The sequence below is a fragment of the Xiphophorus maculatus genome, chromosome 23 (assembly GCF_002775205.1).
Source record: "Xiphophorus maculatus strain JP 163 A chromosome 23, X_maculatus-5.0-male, whole genome shotgun sequence".
Taxonomy (NCBI): domain Eukaryota; kingdom Metazoa; phylum Chordata; class Actinopteri; order Cyprinodontiformes; family Poeciliidae; genus Xiphophorus; species Xiphophorus maculatus.
In genome coordinates this window covers 15,314,977-15,335,007 of record NC_036465.1, presented here as the reverse complement: position 1 = coordinate 15,335,007, position 20,031 = coordinate 15,314,977, and the positions used below count along the sequence as shown (strand labels likewise).

General features: G+C 36.6%; 3 protein-coding genes across 3 annotated transcripts; 2 read left to right on the top strand and 1 right to left on the bottom strand.

The window, feature by feature from the left end:
* Positions 1–5,189: 5,189 nt before the first annotated feature.
* LOC102221237 lies at positions 5,190–8,534 on the bottom strand. The gene is made up of 5 exons (XM_005809828.2): positions 8,270–8,534; positions 8,028–8,201; positions 7,851–7,950; positions 6,815–6,945; positions 5,190–6,115 (listed from the first exon to the last, which is right to left on the bottom strand). Exons 1-5 carry the CDS (start codon positions 8,321–8,323, stop codon positions 5,837–5,839), a joined length of 738 nt encoding a protein of 245 aa, XP_005809885.1. The 5' UTR covers positions 8,324–8,534; the 3' UTR covers positions 5,190–5,836.
* A 156-nt stretch (positions 8,535–8,690) lies between these two features.
* On the top strand, positions 8,691–12,346 carry polr2g (RNA polymerase II subunit G). The gene is made up of 8 exons (XM_023328581.1): positions 8,691–8,807; positions 8,964–9,073; positions 9,819–9,978; positions 10,818–10,868; positions 10,974–11,039; positions 11,227–11,298; positions 11,769–11,802; positions 12,015–12,346. Exons 1-8 carry the CDS (start codon positions 8,796–8,798, stop codon positions 12,026–12,028), a joined length of 519 nt encoding a protein of 172 aa, XP_023184349.1. The 5' UTR covers positions 8,691–8,795; the 3' UTR covers positions 12,029–12,346.
* Positions 12,347–12,514: 168 nt separating this feature from the next.
* eef1g (eukaryotic translation elongation factor 1 gamma) lies at positions 12,515–19,475 on the top strand. The gene is made up of 10 exons (XM_005809803.2): positions 12,515–12,604; positions 13,434–13,592; positions 13,865–13,928; positions 14,361–14,503; positions 14,616–14,759; positions 14,867–14,996; positions 15,256–15,460; positions 16,351–16,523; positions 17,671–17,795; positions 19,125–19,475. Exons 1-10 carry the CDS (start codon positions 12,593–12,595, stop codon positions 19,281–19,283), a joined length of 1,314 nt encoding a protein of 437 aa, XP_005809860.1. The 5' UTR covers positions 12,515–12,592; the 3' UTR covers positions 19,284–19,475.
* Positions 19,476–20,031: the final 556 nt, after the last annotated feature.

Sequence of the window (20,031 nt, the reverse complement as noted above, 5' to 3'; positions counted from 1 at the left end):
GAAAAAACAATACAGATGGAATAAGGACAAAAACACCAGCATTTCCTGGCTGTGATCTTGGATTAAGCTAGTTACTCACTTTGGTGAAGTCATCTACCCCCAAAGTGTACATACTTTCTTTGCTAAATTTTTATTTTATTTTATTTTTTTAACTTTCTTAAGCAATGTGTTAGCTGTTTGGCAAGTACATAAAGATGTTTGCGTGAGTCTTTTTGTTTTTACCCCAGTTGGTAATATCAGTGCACATCTGCTTAATTACCAGCGTGCCCTCACAACAACTGATGTGTGTAGATCATAATTTCACAGATGCTGCATCAGAGCAAGATTCATGACGTTAGCAGTTCAAATTAATTCAGTTAAGTTCAGTTTATCTATATAGCACATTTTCAAAATAAATGTTGTCTCGAGGAACTTTACAAAAAAAGGAAATTCAGTCTGATCAAGTTCAGTTTGTTATTCTAATTGGTTAAAAAGTTTTTGACCTAAAGACGTCCAACAGATTTCATTGACTCAATGACTTGCAGCATTCATTCCTCGTATGTTGTGACAGAGAAACCCTTGCATGAACCGTGTTGTTTAGATTTTTTTTTTTAGTTTGGCCAAAACAGTTTGTGTTCGCATGTTAAAGTGATTTCATATCAGTCTTTTTGCTCTACTTTCTATAAACTGGAACAGGTACTGTGGAAGAGCCACATGGAAATTAGCCACAATAAAGAAGTCTGAGCCAAAAGAAGAGCGGAGTGAAATAGAAGAGAAACACAGGACACAAAGCGTAGCAAAGGGACTTGAATGATAGAAGTAGGTTGACGTAATGACACCTACTGGTGAAAAATGAAAAATATTTTTGTAAATTAAACTGACCTGATGCAAAGCAAAATTCAACCTTAAATCCATGTAAATTAAAAAAGCTGTTGTTAAACTCTTTGATTCAATCTGCAGTTTAAATCACATCTTTCCAGAATTTTCTGCATACAGTAGATCAAAGTGATTCATCTAGCAGTTCAGTTTGAACATTTGTGCGGTCTCTTATATCCATTTTTGGGACATTAACTCCAGAAGCTGACTCTGCGCATTCTGCTTGTTATTTTCCACCATTTCTACGCGGCTTGGTAGAAAGGAAAATATTGTTTTTGTATTCTGGCTGTCTGAACTATTAATGCTGTGTTCAATCATTATAAAACTGATCATTGCCCTGTTTTTAAAGTCATCGATCATAAAAATGACTAGTTTTGGGATGAAACTGTTACTGACCCAAAAACATCCCTTCCTTATTTAAAAAATATAATCACGGTCATGAATAATTACCTTCAATTAAACTTCTAGTGCACTAATGATTTATCTAATCTAAACTTTGAAACAAGTTCTCTTGCAGTGATGACATATTGCCCAGGGTGACTAATTAAATTAAATCTACTAAACTCCTTTTTCAGTTTTTTTATCATATCTTTTCTCACCTTAAAATGCGTTTGATGATTTTGAGACATCAAGGTGACAAATATTTTGTCAAGGGACTCCATATGGTATTGTGAACTTGTGACATCAGATCTTTAACATATACTTTGCTATTTTGTGATCATAAAGTAATGGATAAAGGTTTTTACTGTACTGCTGGCCTTATGACATCAATATAGGACACTGAATATTATGCATTCAATGAACCATTGTCGTGATTCTCTCTTGGTTCAAAGTTATGGAAATGTTGCAAGCCGAATTTTACTGTAAGATTTGAGAAACAAGTGCTCTGAGCATTAAAGCTATCAACTTATTAATTTCATGTCACTTTTGTTATTATAGTAAGCCGTGATTAATTTTTTTGGGTTAAAAATGAAGCAGCCTGTAAGAATGAACCTCAAAATGAGAGAGCGCAGCGCTGGCTTAGGTTGAAAATAATCCTCGCAATTTGTCAATCTTTTCTCCTTCTGTTCGCCTTCTGGCTGTCCTGACAGTGCAGATAATTCTTTACACAGCTCCGTCTGCAGTTTGAAAGTTTTACATGTGAGACAATGTGAATCCCCTTTCAAAAATATAACAGCTAATATTTATGTTCATATTCAAGTCACACCCCAACAAATGAGCTCAGTTGCCAAGTGACTATCTTGCCAAGTTTCAAGGACGACTCCACAGAAAGCAGATTTAAAAGAAAACGCTCAGATTAAACCATATTCCGACGCCTGGAGACTGAGAAAACTGGGAAGGATGGCACATTTTTGGTGTGCTCAAAGAAAAAGCTTCAGGTCGAACACAAACTGTTTGCACTAATCAGCAGTTTAGTTCCCATCATGAAACACAGATACAAATTGTACAAACGGAAACTGTGAGCAGCAATCTCTCTTCACCCAGTCGACACATGGCAAAGCCTGGTGCATAATCCCCAAACACAAAGTAATCTGAGTAAAAGTCCATTTGGATTATGAGTTTGAAACAGTCTAATCTGAAACATTTCAACTTATCCCTGGGAGGTACAGCCATAAGGAGTTTGTGAATGCTAGCTGTAGAGGAGCCATCCTGGTTGGTGACAAAATATTTTTGCTCAAGAAAATTGTCACACTTGACAATCATCCTGATATTTATGTTGCTGATGTAGTCAGAGTCGGACAACCAGATTGTAAAAACTAATCACCAGAAGAAACTCAGTTTGTCATGATGCACAGCCCTGGTTTCTGTGTGTCTTTCCTTGTGTTTCATACATTTCTCAGTTCCTTCATTACATGTGTCTTCGCCCTGATGCTATTAACAAACCACATACCTCACACAGTTGTGCAATAAAACAAACTACAAAACTGACTGTACTTTGTTACAATTTATCTGAACATCACTCCATCTTAAAGAGCTTATGTTTTTTCCTCGCATTTCCACTGATATTTGGCTTATGGTTCATCAGCTTAGAAGTCCATCACTGTCTTTAACAGAACATTCACAGTCTGGCTGCGTGTCATCTAATGTAAACAAAGTACACCCAAGCTGTTACCTTTGACAAGTCATTTTAATACAGTAAAAGGATACACAGCTCAAAATTCATGCACTGCCAGAAAATATGTGCCTTTTTTATAAATCCAGTATAACATGGTACCTCGCTGATATTCATACCCTACCAACTTTCACAGATATGTTTAATTTTATTTCAAAACAGGGATTGTCCACATTAATGAACAAATATACACTGTTAGTAAATATATCACTGTAAGACAATAGCTGCATAAAAGGCAATCATGTCACCTTCTTGGCAACTTAATGCCATTGTTTTGCATGTTTCCCTTGATATGAACATAATTTCGTCCTGCTGCAGCAAGGCTGTGCATAAATATTATTTTTGTTAACATGATATCTTATCACTGCACACACTCCACCAGTAATCCCATGCACCTTTGCAGATATGGAGCACAGATTTGCACCAGTTGAGGACTTTAAATTTCAAGGAATCTCTGCCTTCAAGGACACCAGAAAATTCTAGCAACATGAACAAGACTTTCCCCCTTCTGGTTTATTCTTATTAAATTTTAATACTTTTTTTATTTGGACATCCCTCCTGTCTCCTCTGGTTGTGTAAAATATAAATGACTTGTCTGACAGGATTCAAAGTTGTGCTAAATGAAAGCAAAAATGTTTTCATGAACACCCACAGGAAACCTCTCTCCAAGCTGTGAGGGTCTCCTCTGATGTATCGTTGAGGAAGATGCTCTGCGGCACGATCTGTCTTCCTCTCTGTGCATAAAGATCACATATTTTTAAGTGCTTCTGATAAAATGTTAAAGATTTTTCTAATAAAAGGGACACTGCAAGTGCAAATCGTGATCCATCGCTGTAGTCAAGTCGCATAACTGTACAAGATTCATGTATTGTAACAGGAAAGTCTAAAAGAAAATTATATCAGCATTTCGACACAATCAGTAACTGTACATATTATTCTATTACTTTCTTGTCTAATCTGAGACTAGAGGTCTGCCATGTTATATTTAAATCTATAACTTTTTGTGGTTTCTTCATGCCTGAAACATGGACCAACACAGCCACTCTAATTAGAAATCATCTGATAAGGAAACTAGATTTTATAGCGGGGGTATCATTTCTCGCTCTGGCTCTATCTTTCTGCTCTTTGTCATGCACCATTAGTTTCATGTTTCATGACTTGTTTTAATACCCTGAGGAGAATAACGACACTGCATCCCCCCCCCCTTGCCTCCACTTCTCAGGTAAGCATGGATATAAAACCACATTGATTTGTCTATTAATGTAAGTAATTTGCATATTCTATTCTATGCAGAGTTACGAGAGAGATGCAGAACAGCTGCAGGTCATCAGCTGCTCTCCAGGAGCCTGTTGTCTTGTTTTTGCAGTGTGAGGAGACGTGGAGGTTGTGAGTGACTGATGCATCTGTAATGCATTTAAACATCAAAACAACAAGTACAGGACAGCTGTATAAGAAGAGAGTTATTTGTGAAATATTAAAATAAATTTCAGGGATATAGTATATCATCCTGTCTGTGTGGAAAAACAAATAATTTAGACTCGTTTTAAACTCGGAATGACACTCAGATTGGTTAGAAAATATTTATAATGTGTGATCCTGTGGAATGTTTGCAGTTATTCTCAAGAGATCACATCTAGTCCCTACATATTCACAAACTAACATTCACCACAGCGATGAGGTAAATTCTGTGTTGATTTTTAAAGATTTGGGAAAAACAAAATGTAACATAGAACCAAGATCAGGAATAAAAGACAGAAAGCGCTTTCTCATCTTTTTGTAATGGTATGTTACACTGCGTTTCATTAATTATCCTATTTAAATATATGAATATATTCACATTTTAGCTGCACATCCTAATATATGCAGGAATATACTGCCCTCTGGAGGTGACAAACTACATAACAGGATTGTAGCTGTGCAATCTGTGGGGAAAAAAAACAAACTTTTAACATTTTTGTTTTTGTCATTTTACATGTACAAAGAGCTGAAGCTAATTTTCTATCTTTTCATATCAAGGATGGTTTCCAGTTCATTAAAAATCCAATCAAATCAAAAGAGAGCTCTAAGAAGTTTGTCAACAACAGTAACATTTTTGTACTTTTATTGACCAGGTGACAAATACTAAAAAAAAAAAAAAACAGGCAGTGTATTCAATAAAAGTATTTTCAGAGCTTTCAGTCATTTTGCATCCCAGACTTTAAACATAAAGAGATACAATTCATTGGCAACAGACCTCCATCTTTTATTCTGATATTCTAATCATGTGCAAACAGAACCTCTTAACAGGAAAATAAAGCAAGGAAAACTCCTAATATAAAGAACCTACCCACTACAAGCAAACAGCAGAAAAATATTTAAATTTAAGTGATATCTATATATATATATATATATATATATATATATATATAACTCTCCCAACAAAATACAAACACGAATCACACATTACCTTATATTTGTGCTTTTTTGTCTTCTTAGTGCTGAAAGGTTTTAGAGGTAAATAAATTCACATATGCAGGATATTTCTGATTACCCTCTTTCTTTTTTGTGCTTAAGGTAGTTCCAACATGGAGCTTCCTTATGAAAATATCTGTTATTTCATGAAAACACATTGCAGATAAAGTTTTTTTTACAGACATTAAAGATTTACATCCAATCAATGACAATTGAAAGTCAACATTCCTTTAACTCCTCTCATGTTGTCTTCACTTTAGGTAGTTTCTCTCCTTTCACAACACTGAACAAAAAACATAAGAGAGACAAGAAGCCAAAAATAGATCTGAGAGATTTCTGGCTGTATTATGAATGTGTTGCATCACACATAACTTTTGCTTTAGAAAAGACTGCATGTAACACAACTTTCCTTCTCCGCTAGTTATCTTCTGCCTTGTTCTTGTCCCGGGGAACACGGGCCATGTTAAAAAACTCCTTGTTGGGCCTCATGTCTGTAAGATGGGCGAGTCGGTTGGACATGGCAAAGAAAGCAGCGATGGCCGCAATATCCCAGGCGTCCTCGCGGTCAAAGCCGACTTCCTCCAAAGACCGAAAGTGCTCATCTGTGATGGTGTCACAGCGACACACGGCCATCGCAAAGTCCAGCATGGCATGCTCCCGAGGTGTGAGCTCCGCAAGTTTGTAATTAGCAACTACCTGAAACGGGATAAAAAGCTTTTTTAAAAAAAAAGGGTTTTCCGAAACTAAAAATTAATGTAGACTTTTCAGATCTTCTCAACTAACAAAGAGAAACTTCACAGTATTTTACTAGGACTTCTATGTTAGACCAACATAGCATAAGGCAATATATGGTGAAGAGGAAAGAAACAGATAAATGACTTGCATTTTTTATGAATTTAAAAAATGTGGATCGAGTGTATTTACACAGATTTTAGTTTAAGCCAATCTTTGAAAACCATGTATCACAATTACTTACTACTTTGTTAATTTATCCAAAATTCTAATAAAATACTATTAAGTTTATTACTGTGACATGACAAGATGGGAAGAAATCAAAGTATACCAATATTTTTAGAGCTCTGCTAAGTTCTTGAGTCACTGGCAGAATTCAGTCATTTCCTTCACTTTTTGTCCTTAACTCCTGACCCAGTTTTTTAATTTTATACCTTCTAAGGCTGTAAATCTTTCTTCTGAAAATATATTATCGGTGGAGAAAACCTTGTTTCGTTCAATCCCAGCAAAATATTTTATGAAAATTTAAAAAAAAACAAACTGAGATTTTTATCTTTTTACAAGAAACAATGACAAATGGTGTGGTTGAATTCAAAACTAACACCTGCCTTTTGACTGCTCTGACTATACTTTCATAAAGTACAGCACAAAAAATGATGATACCTGATCAGAAAGAGTAGGGTTCTTCGAGTAGATACGGTGCAGAGCACTATGGGACACCACACAGTAAAGACATTTGTTATGACTGCTGGTGGCAACCACGATTAGCTCACGGTCTGCCTTGGTTAACCTGCCTGGAAAAAGAAAAAACAGGGACAAAATGTATGTGAAAAAAAAAACAAGCAGGCATCACCTGGAGCTATGCAGCACAAACAGTAGCTGTTAAACATTTAATTTTAGATGCTGGATGTCTGAAAAGGTGAACTTAATGGACATCCAACTTTAGGTTTAGACAAGTCGCCTTGCGTTGCGTTATTGTATTTTTGAAATTTTGGGGACGTCACTAAAAGTCCCCCTGAGGGAGAGTTTCAGGAATTTTGTTGAGGAAAAACACAGTTTCAAAATCCTTCTTCTTTTAAAGATTTAGATATTTGTTCCCAAAATGTGATTTTGCAGTGTTCACTACTGTGAACACATTGTAACCCCAGCTAGGACTTACAAGTAGCAATATAACTCGTAAAATGAAGAGACTTCAAGAAAAACAAGAATTGATGCCATTAATTCTATTACTCTAACTCCCTCCCCATTTTATGCAAGATATTATGGTGTTGGTTTCTTGCACAACATTCTGTGATCTGACCAAAAATAACAGGATTGAATGATGTAGTAAGACACCATTTCCAAGTTGTGCTTTCAAATGGCTATGAAGTCCAGTGCTTATATGCAAATTACAAACAAAACAGAAAATTGCTGCTCAAGCTAACCTTAATTTTCACTAATTCCCATTTTCTGACTTCTTCCGTCTTTCCTACAGAACCTTGACAAACTATATGGATACACTGGGTTTTATCTAGTGGTATCTGATTAAAAGGGGGCCAAACACATACTGATGCCACACTTAAATTATTCCTTTTACTTCATATTTATGCTCTACTTTTTAAAAAATCTATAACATAAAATCCTAGCAGTCAAAAGTGAGTGTTACTTGTTGAATTCAAATGAAATATAACTTCCCCTCATGTAGAAAATAAACACCAACCTGTTTCCTTGTTCATCAATTCATTGTAGTATGAGAAGAAAGCTCTGAACTCTGCAGGCCTGTGAGAAAGTACTTTGAAGACATTGGGTAAAAAGCCTCCCTGCAAAAAATGTCAAAGGTTAAAAAGTCAAATGGAAGTAAAACGCCTACCAAAAACTTTTACTTTCTTGTATTTACCTTCGACTTCACTTCTTCCATTAGCTCCACTATATCATAAGGTAAGTCCTTCTTGTAGGGAATAGGATAGCGGCTGATTTTGTCCGGAGGAGAGTTACTGCTGGACCGTCTGCTGCCTGGAACCTTAACAGCAGCTGCCTTTTCCTGCAACAAGCTTCCCGTTCGGAGACACGCCTGTGTGGAGAGAGGCAGCTCAGCAACACAAAACCACTCAAGAGTCAAAAATGTATTCAACTACTTACAAGTTGCATGGACGTAGGAACACGAAGCAACTTCGAGAAGATGTTCCTAGCCATGTCGGTCAGCTGAAAAGATGACTAGATGGGTTATTACTTCCTTTAGGTAAAAACTCAGTTTGGTTAAAAGGGATCCCAGCTTAGACTTAAACTTATGTGTCAGTGTGGGTTAAAGATAATGTTATACAGAACATCTGTGGCGGTGAAAATAACTGTGCCTTTTTTTTCTAAATGCGTTGTTTTTGCTTCGTTTCTATATCAGATCTTGTGAGTCCAGTCAGACCAACCAATCAACGCACAGCACTGAGTCACGCCTGCTGTTTTTAACGCCTCTTGCACTAATTCAGTCTCACCCCCAGGTGGCAGGCTATGGCCCGAGCTGACATTACTACTGCGGCGCTCATGACTCGTTTGTCATTGACCCGGAAGTGACTTTACTGTGGAGATTTTCCGCTCCATTCAGTACTGTTCAGGAGAAGCGGTTCGGCCAATAAAAGGTATTGTCTGTATTAAGGCAGACATTAATACAGACATGTTTTACCATGTAAGTATGTCTATGTTATTCTTAGGAAGTAGGTTGGACTGGTTTATTAGTGTTTTGTTTTGCATCGTTTTACGAACGTGGCCATGACGGTTTGCATCCTCAAACTTCAACTTTTTTTTTTCTGGTCGCGACTCACGTTTGTGTTGGTGCTTACAGATTTCTTTGGAACATGAAATCTTACTACACCCGAGGTATTTTGGACCCAACCTGCTGAACACTGTGAAGCAGAAACTTTTTACTGAAGTGGAGGGAACATGTACTGGCAAGTGAGTGAATTCAGATCTGTCCGTAACATTTAACCGCCTAATTTTATTAAGGTATCTCTGGTTATTATCCTGCATTCATGTGTGGCTTTGTGTTGGTCTTTTTAATGTACAACAAAATTACATATTTATTTGTTTTTGATTTTTTTCCCACCTTTTTATTTAGATATTTTACTAAGTAGTAGCGTATTTTTCCTTATAATGAGTTTTATTATGGTTAATCTGTCGATACATTTTCTAATTCACCGACAAATTTTGAACTTTTTATGGTCACTTATTGTTTATCTCAAAATAAAATGTAAACAAATATAATCACTTTATGATATGAATTATGTATAAAAAGTGCTATCTCCTGAAAGATAAGTGAATAAAGATTATTATTGTATTTATGTATTTAGAAATAAACAAGAATGAATATTAAATTGTTCAGTCATTGTCATTAGTGGAACTCAATTTGGACATTAAACAGGTTTAATGTAAGTTTTTTTTGATCAACTGCAAGTTTGCACATACACAGGCACAAAATGACTCAACAAAATGTGGGTGTAAATCTTTCTTAAAATATTTATTCAATGTAAAACAGCATAGAGACAATGTTTCTGACTACATAGTGCAGACACATAAGCAGGTATAGACGATTGATGTATTATGTTGCTGACAGAAATATTGTTGATAATATTGACAAGTTGTGATTGCATTTACAAGCTGTACATCTGTTTTGTTTTTTTTTCCTCGTTGTGTCTTCCAGGTATGGCTTTGTCATTGCAGTCACCACTATTGACAACATCGGGGCGGGTGTAATCCAGCCAAGCAGAGGCTTCGTTCTGTATCCCGTGAAGTACAAGGCCATTGTCTTCCGTCCATTCAAGGGAGAAGTGGTGGATGCTGTGGTCACTCAGGTTAACAAGGTGAGGTTTAGTGTAGGTTTATGTCCTGATTTTATTGTTTTTAGTTAAAATATTAAATAAATATAATACAGTAGGAGTTGGGCAAAACTATAATATATGCGAGTCAATGTTCAAAAACTAGATGAAAAAAAAACAGAAAAACGAAAAGATCGACCTCATCCAGATGGCACAAAAATAATAGTTAGAGAATTAATCACCATAAAGCCATAACACATTTAATTTGTTAATGTTAGACTTTTATCCAAGTGGAGAATGTATTACTCTGTACCTGTAACAATTTATTTTTGGAACATTTTGTGATTCATGATCTTTATATTTTTGTCAGATTTGTCTCTATTTAGAAGTCATGTGACGCTTGGCAGGACATGTATAGTTTATTCTTTATTCTAGGAACCCACATGCCTTTGACTGAAATCCTTGGGACAAATTTGAACTTGAGATGCTGTGCATATATGAAGCAACAGATTAAAGCTATTTTAAAAGGAAATGCCCTTTTTTTTGTCTGGCTGCAACCACACAGAAACCACCGAAAAGTTTCCTGTAGTAGCTTGTAGACACATTTTGAACTCTTAAACAGTACCAAGTATCTCAAAACAGTGATTCCCACTGAAATATCAGTGGCATCTTTAAATCCACCTTTTTTCTATTTGCTAATTTAACTGGTCATAAACAATAGTATATTGTTTCTGACAGATAAAAATAATGGTTGGTAATTATTTTTATCTGTAAGATGAGGTTCTAAGTCAATGTCAGATGTTACTATTACTTCTCCATCACTACTTTTGTTGTTTACTCTTATTAGCCTTCCTTTAAATGATGAGTGTTACTGTTTATTGCAGGTTGGGCTATTCACAGAAATTGGTCCCATGTCTTGCTTCATCTCTCGCCATGTAAGTCAGTTTTAACCTGCTGTACTTAATTTATTGCTTTACACATGCTAATTTAGAGTTTGTATTGTTTGGTAGATGTATGTAATATAAATTTCTCTTTTGCAGTCCATTCCTTCGGAAATGGAGTTTGACCCCAATTCTAATCCTCCTTGCTATAAGACTGTTGATGAGGTGGGAATATTTTTAAATTTTATTGCTTTTTCTGAATCCCTGCCATTATTTTAAAAAAAGTTTTCTTGTTTTTTATAGCAATTACATAAAAAGTAATAAAATTAAGTAGAAAAAAGATAATTCTGCTTTCAAATATCTGGTGTTATTTTGTTCTTTGACACAGCTACTGTAATCTCTTTTTTCAAAGGACATTGTAATTCAGCAAGATGATGAGATCCGGCTGAAAATTGTGGGCACAAGGGTTGACAAGAATGACATTGTAAGTGGTTTTTTTTATTTATGAAACTGTGGTTGGATTTGAGAACGTTACCTTTTTATTTCACAATAAAGTAACATTTGTATTAACAATTTATCCATGTATTCTTTAACTTTTAATTTTTACAGCTCAGTTTGGCTGCTGTAGTACAAGGCCAATTTGTTGTGATCCATATAGTTAATATTATTCTGTGCAAGACGTTTGTTAAAGGCCTATTTAGGTTGAATGAGGGAAATATTAGATCAGCCTCTGTTCAGTTATTTGCATATAGCTCATGATCTTACCAAAGTGACTTGGTTGTTATTCTGCACAGCCAATTAAACTGTTTTATTTAGCCAAGCTGCTGCCCCGTCATTACGCATTATTGTCATTAGACATATTTAGTTTTTTGGCATTTATGAAAAATCAAACAAGAAATGTCATGCGGTCCTGCTTCAGTCTTATTGATGCTTAAAAATACATTTGTTTTTCAGTTCGCAATTGGATCTCTCATGGATGACTATCTGGGTGAGTGTTTTGATCAGACCAGTTGTCGGTGTGCTCATTAGTGTGCACATAATAAATGCATTTGAATTAAACATATGTCTTATTTTGTATATGTAGATTTTTTTCAAGCTAATTTGGTTTTCAAACCATTATTTTAAGAAAAGTTCTGTACTTGAAATTGTTTGTTTTTTTGCATTTAGACAGTAAGGTAACATTTTTTTCTTCCTTCTCAGGTCTTGTGAGCTGATTACAGCTTCAGAGTGGTGTGTCATATGGATATTTTTCTGCATCAATCTTCTTTTGTATATATTTATTTTTACTCTTGTATGTATGGTGACAGCTGTTGAAGCACCCTAATCAGTTTTTTGTTTTCTCTTTGCACCCTATATATGCTGTTTATTATAAGTCATGTAAGAACTCAAACGGATAGTGCTGTCAAGATTAACACATCTTGTTAATTAATGTTAGAGTAGCCCACAGGAAACGATTACTTTAGTTCATGTAGAAATTGTTTTATCTTGTTTTTTTGTATGTGGACTGCAATAAAGTATTTTATTCATTCTTATATCTTTGTATAATTGTCTGCATCTCACTATATTAGCTCTTTTTTAAAATAACTATTTTGATGGAGGTATCCCATGTTAAGATAACGTTTGTAAACGTGGCAAACTTTAAAGATAGGATTTTCAATCAATCAATGCTGTGACATGGCTCGATGTGTGAACGCGGAATTTTCAGGGGCGCGCACGTCTCGTGTCCGTAAATACGTGGGTGGAGCGCGCCGGCGTTCTTTCTTTCTCTCGTCCTGAAGATGGCGGCAGGGGTGAGTAAGATGGAGAGCTGTTAGCAATGGAGCTGGCTTTAAAATTCACTGTCACAATCAGACCAAAATCGGAGCCATCGTCGCGTTTACAGCGCATGTTTTTCAGATAACAACGTTACGCCGCTATTTGCTTGGTGATGAGTGTTTTATTTCCCAAGAGTTTAATACAGTTTTCTGTATGTGGCTAGCTTTTGCTACCCCAACGAAGCACTGAAAGTGCTGGCCCTGGGTTGTGCCACGTTACCTTAACTGCTCGAGATCATTTGAATCGCGTTTGTGGGTTTCCAGATAATTACTTTAAGTTTGGTACAGAAACTATTCAGTGCTATGTTTGGCCCGTGAATTTTGTGAACTGGGAGTTTAGCTTTTATGGGGGAATGTATAGGTTGATAATGTTTAAATTATGCTATAAGCCTCTTGAATATGGATAGTTGATCTATAGTTTTTAATACACTCACTGCCGGTTTTCATTTTAGCACCTAAAAATCTGTTTTCTATTTGAACTGCGTTTCTTTGCATTGTCATCTTTAAATGAATGATGAGCTCACAGAGTGGATGCCTTCATTCATTGAGTGAAGGCACCAACAGCTTGGTTTCTGCTCACCACTTGGTTTTTGGTTGACAATTTGAGCCTCTTTGCTAAAGCTTCTAATCAGTGAACTTTAAATGCTAAAGCATAATAGAGCCTGACCATATATTGCTTGCAATGAAAATGATACAAAGCTAAATTGTTTTCTAGGAGAAATAAATGTTAATGGATTACTTGTGTAAATGTTTCTTTTAAATTCTGTGTATAAATAAATGTTCTTGTATCCTGGTCTTTTTTTAGACTCTGTACACATACCCAGACAACTGGAGGGCATTCAAGGCCCAGATTGCTGCCCAGTACAGTGGCGCTTGCCTCAAGGTGGCCAGCAACCCTCCTGCCTTCACCTTTGGACAGACAAACCGTTCCCCTGCTTTCATCAACAACTTCCCTTTAGGCAAGGTGAGTAAAACCAGTTAGTAGAAAGAATTTCGCTGATGCCTTTTCATCTTTTATGTCGGCGTGACCTCTGGTGTTCAAACATGTCACACACAATGTCTTCTTGACATTTCATTAACTGCATGGTCATACTTTTGCTGATTAAATCATTGAAATTGGGTGAGGCATGCTGTCCCCATAAAGGCAAGGTAGCTGTAATAATCTTGACTACAGTTGTGATGTATAACATGTTCAAAACCATTTAATTTTCAAAAATAAATTGTCTCTGTCTTTAGGTACCTGCCTTCCAGGGTGATGACGGCTTCTGTCTGTTTGAGAGTAATGCCATTGCTCACTACTGTAAGTGTCATGCTTTTAACTTGGATTTAAATATTGTTATATGATGTTGCACTGAAACATTGCAAAAAGAATTTCTTAAGTATTTCTAGTTTGCATTAATAAAATTTGAAACAGTATTCACTTAGCAGCTAAAGTAGAGTAAAGGAAGAAATACAACAAACGTGGCTCCACAATATTGGGAAGACATGAAATTGACCATTTGTAGATATTATTAACCACAACTTTTACTTTTTATGATCATAATGTCTTTTATCACTCCACACCAAGCTTTACTTTGCCACTAAATCAAGTTGTGTATTGTATATGTTTAAACTTTACAAGCCCTACATTAAGGAGCTCATGTGTTGAAAGACCAGAATAGACAAAGTAATATTTAAAATAATTCATGAGCCTCTTTAATTTGAACATGATTGTTTTGCCGTGTCATTGCAGTGAGCAATGATGCCCTGCGTGGCGCCACTCCTCAGGCTGCTGCCCAGGTTCTGCAGTGGGTGAGCTTTGCTGATTCAGAGATCATCCCTCCAGCCAGTGCATGGGTCTTCCCCACTCTAGGAATCATGCAGTTCAACAAGCAGGTGCGCAGCTCAACATTAAATTGGTCAAAGAAGTGACCTAGTTGTTTGTTGGTACCTAGTAGGTATAGAACCTTGTGATCATGCACAGTAAATGTTTCGTACGTGTGTTCAGGCCACAGAGCAGGCCAAGGAGGACGTGAAGAAGATCCTGACGGTGCTGAACCAACACCTGACCACACGCACTTTCCTCGTGGGAGAGAGAGTGAGCCTGGCGGACATTACTGTGGCCTGCTCCATGGTTTGGCTCTTCAAGCAGGTTTGCTATACACAAGCCTGTCACGGATTTCCATAAGTACACACTAGGGTCGTTGCCATTTCTTACTACCCTGATTGATCCAATTTAATTTTACATGTGCTCTGCAGGTGTTGGAGCCGTCCTTCCGTCAGCCTTATCCCAACGTGACCCGCTGGTTTGTCACCTGCGTCAACCAGCCTCAGTTCAAGGCTGTTCTCGGAGAAGTCAAGCTGTGTGAAAAGATGGCCCAGTTTGATGGTGAGTTAGCAAAGAGACAAGAGGGGATCCTAAGAAAAAGCAATGAGATATCATTTGTTAAATTCATCATTTGTTTAACTGTCTGGAGATTTTGATTTATGCTCCATGTAAATCAAACACATCTGCAAACACAAGCACTCTGGGAAATGCATGAATACTTTCATAAACATTTCAAGGTTCATCTACATTCAGCCAGAGAATTGTTTTTTTTTTTTTTTTTTTTTTATGTGACTTGGGAGCTATTTTTCTCTTCTTCTAGCCAAGAAGTTTTCTGAGATGCAGCCCAAGAAAGAAACCCCAGCCAAAAAAGAAAAGGCTGGAAAAGAGGCAGCCAAACCCCAGGAGAAGAAAGAAAAGAAAAAGGAGGAGAAGAAGCCTGCTCCAGAAGAAGAAATGGACGACTGTGATGCTGTTTTGGCTGCCGAACCCAAAGCCAAGGACCCCTTCGCACACCTGCCAAAGAGGTAGATATCCAGAGGAATGACTCAGTTGACACGTAAAATGGGGATTTTGTTACAGCTGACAAACTGAATGTTTGCTGGCAAACTGAAGGTTTAATCACGGTGTTTAACGTATAAAGTGAAGTCAGGATTTTGGAAAGAAGTTGTAGTGGTTCATGGAAGTAAGAGTAATTAATCCAGATGGGGAAAATGGCTGCTCCCCTGTCATTGGGCAAGTCAGTGTCCTGCTATGGCACCAAGTCTTAATCTGACAGGGGGAGATAAACTAAAGACCATATTCATCCCAGTCATCTCTGATCAGTGAGTGAAAGGCTGGTTCATGCTGTGGTCACAAAGACCTTGAATCTCAATTTCAACTTGATTGTAAACATATACAATCAAGACAATAAGAGTCCATGTTTACTCTTATGGACTTATACTCTTATGTTGTTTGTTACAGCCAGCAAACATTTTCCATATCTGTCAAACATAAATGTATTTAGTTACGGAATACATTTACAACAAAAGCCTCTGTGTTAAGCAAGTTTATTTGAATAGTGCTTGCTGATGCAATAAAATACAAGATGATTTAGAAAAGACAATAAAATGGCTGAAGTGACTAAGGCTGTTGAGCCAAAAATGTTTAGGTCAACATGCACTAAAAGCCAGTCTATAAAAATGTCTTCAGTAGATTTAAAATGTTTAGTTTCAGAATGTTCCACCGTCCCAGAGAAGTCATCTTGACTTAAGCTTAGATCTTGGAGTGGGAAAACAGCAGCTTTTATACATTCATACCTAAATGTGTTTTCTAGTTCTGACTGAACTGTTTTCTGCTACTGTTGATTAAAAAAAACATTGTTTCCTCCAGCTGTGTGCACTGAAAGCACACCTAATTTCTGTCGTCTTTCTTGCAGCGCATTTGTCATGGACGAATTCAAGAGGAAGTATTCCAACGAGGACACCATGACGGTAGCGCTTCCTCACTTCTGGGAGAACTTTGACAGAGAGGGCTACTCAATCTGGCATGCTCAGTACAAATACCCCGAGGAGCTGACACTTACCTTCAAGAGCTGCAATCTTATCACAGGTGAGACTCAGCAGGAGTGGCTCATTTCAAAGGATTGTTTTTGAATGTTTGCCATCTCATTTGGAAGAACGCTTTTGTTGACTTTGTAAATAACTGCTGTGAATGTAAGAGTCTAGAAGTTATAGATATTGGATTTTATTTTATTTCATGTTTTTTTTTCATATTCTTAATTTTTAAATGTAGTTTTAGCAATGACTGAATGTCATTGCATGTTATGGTTTGACTTGCAGAGCCGCTACTTGCCTATCAAGTGGAAGAATGTTGGACTCTGAAAAATGTCTATAGTTAAGACTGTCAACACTTTGCAGCAAAGTCCTGTTAAACCACTGGATTGTTTTTTTTTTCTACTGGTGTCATTGAATTAGAAGTACAATATAATTTTTTTGAGACGTTGCTGAAAAACCATGGAACTAAGTGATATAGGTTTTTTTTCCCCATTTAGTTTTTAAATGTAAAATGCTCATTCCCCACCTTCAGCATGCTGTGCAACAAGTTCTAGACTGCAGCTTTCTACATGCTTCCAGATTGATTGTTTTGCAGTGATCAACCATGATAAAGAAAACCTGAAATTTAGTATAATGGCTTTATGAAGATGGTTTTTAAAGAAAATTCCCATGATGGAATTTTAGATTGTGCAGTTCATCCGAGGTGGTTTTGAGATTTTGCATAGTCGTCATCTGGCCTAGATAACTGAAACAAACAGGACAAGGATAAATAGTTGTAGGAATTCAGATGCGAAATGAACAGAAACTTCAGTAACGGGAGCTAAAAGCTTCCCCACCCCTGTCATTGGGCAAGGCAGTGCCCTATCATGGCATCAAGTCTTAATCTGACAGGGGAATATAAAGCAAAGACCATATTCATCCCAGTCTACTCTGATCAGTGAGTGAAAGGCTGGTTCATGCTGTGGTCACAGCGAACCACACCTTACACTGCGTTCTATTGGGATTAACAAAGACGCTTTAGTTGTAACCAAATCTAGGCTGGCAGAAGTTTAACTGGATTGGATTTTCCAACAAGTAGTCAGTCTTGTTCCTTATGGTCTTTAATCAGGCAGATGGACAGATTTCATCTCTTTGTAGCAAAGACTAAACAATGTTGTGATAAAACACCTTGCATGTTACAAATGCCTCTCTGGCTTTTCCAGGCATGTTCCAACGCCTGGACAAACTGAGAAAGAATGCCTTTGCCAGCGTTATTTTGTTCGGCACCAACAACGACAGCAGTATCTCTGGCATCTGGGTCTTCAGAGGCCAAGAACTGGCCTTCACTGTAAGTATAATAAACATAAACTTTCATTTCTTAATGCTTCAGTTAGAGTTTCAACAAAAACTTAACTTTTTATAATTTATCTCAGCATATCAATCTCGTCTTGGCTACTGATTTTTGTTGCTCTTTAGTTTTAATGCTTAACTTGGTAACGCAATGTTGAGCTTGCTTGGAATGGACATTTTCCAAATGCATGTAAACAGAAAAACAAAACAAAAATGCTTGGTAACCACAGAAGCTTATGAACAGAGGAAAATACCACTGATCTTTGGTGAAATCAGACTTTTCAAAAGTAACTTGAATAAACACTCAAAGGCATGTTATAAGCTCATACTTAATGTAATAAAATACTCCTATTCTCTACTGTGCTTCCCTGTAAATGTCACATTTAGTTTTTAAAAAAAATTCCCCTGCCAATGGGCAAGGCAGTGTCCTGTCATGGCACCAAGTCTTAATCTGACAGGGGAAAATAAAATAAAGACCATATTCATCCCAGTCGACTCTGATCAGTGAGTGAAAGGCTGGTTCATGCTGTGGTCACATCCTCTAATCAATAGGAGAGTTTTTCGTGTTAAATCGTCATAGAAATGACATCAATGATAGAAGACCTTATTTGATTGCAGGCCATTTTCTATCAATACGGGATCTTCCATTTAAAAAGAAATTAATTCTTTCCAAAAGTCAAATTTCTTTTTACAAACAATAGGAGTGAAATTTTAGCTTTTTAAAAAGTGCTATTATGGAAATGGTTATATCCTGGGTAGAAATGGTTTGAATTGTAAAGGTTGTTTGACCCCTGAGTGTAGATATGCTTTTATCTTAGCCAGCTTCTGGACCAGCTTGACTGAAGTTTAAAGTTTTAAACAGTTTAGAAATGGACTTTAGTTAATAAAATGTCATCACTTTAGTTTAAAAGCCCTTTCAACAGTTTTGAGAGCGTTGCTCTTCATACGTAATTATTCTTTGCCATCTTCCTTATCGTCACTAATAAACTCATTGATGCACCAAATTTTATTACACAAAGATTCAACAGTACTAGCCTTCATGATTGTTTTATTTATAATGTATAACATAATATAATCTTGCTCAAAATAATTTAATCTGTCCAAATTTTAATGGTTTGGCTAAAAGCCTGATCATTGCGTCTCTTGTGCCACCGCAGCAGAGTTTTTGCCTATACTGTGTACCAATTGTGTTGGACTGCAAAAACCTGTTTTTGTTTTAAATGTTTCATACGTGAATATAAAGTGGTTTTGCTTTTCTTTTTTCAGAAAGGCTTATCTTGTACAACCCAAGAGTTCCTACTTTAACTTTTTTTCCTTTTTCTCTTAGCTGTGTCCAGACTGGCAAATTGACTATGAATCATATGACTGGAGGAAGTTGGATCCAGAAAGTGAGGAGTGTAAGACCATGGTTAAGGAGTACTTTGCCTGGGAAGGAGATTTCAAGCATGTGGGTAAAGCTTTCAACCAGGGCAAGATCTTCAAGTAAAAGGACATGGAGGCAGTGGAACTAAAGCACTTTGTGCTCCTGCTCTCAACACTTAAAAATAATGGACTTTCAGCCACATGTGCTTACTTTGCTGCAAAATGACAGTGTTTGAAGACGAGTGAATTCTCAATGGCCCCCAAACTGGTTTTTCTGTTGTTTTGACTTGCAAAATAAAGCATTTTCCTCAATGTCGTGGAGAATTTGACTTCTGTGATTTACAACTTCACTACTAAAATTTGGATTTTTGGTTTGGTGTTTACATTTTGATACATTTTAGAGGAGTGTTTAATTAATCCATAAACATACCTGTGCAGTGATCTGTTACCCATGTTAAAAAAATAATTGGATATTACTTCACTGATTAGGAAATATTTAGAGCTGTCAAGCCCAAATGATAAAACTTTTTCAGTAACACTATCGCGTTAGCTTTTGTTTGTAGCAATTTATATTGAGTATTGGCCTCTATGAAGAGGGCTTAAAAAAATGCAGTTATTGTGTAATTATCTGAACATTTTTGCAGTTTTAGCTCTGGGGCGCAGAGCATACTTCAGGCCTGTATTTTAACCAATCTTTCCTTAACAGGACAAACATTTTTTTATTTTTTCTTAAATCCTACTTGACTGCTGTTAGTCAAGGTTGAGCCCACATAAACCTATCGTGGAAAACGTCTTTAACAAAGGGTAGAGAAACTTAAGAAATGAAAGATCAATCTTTGTCTTATAAAAGGCTTTATTTGAAGGCTCTGACT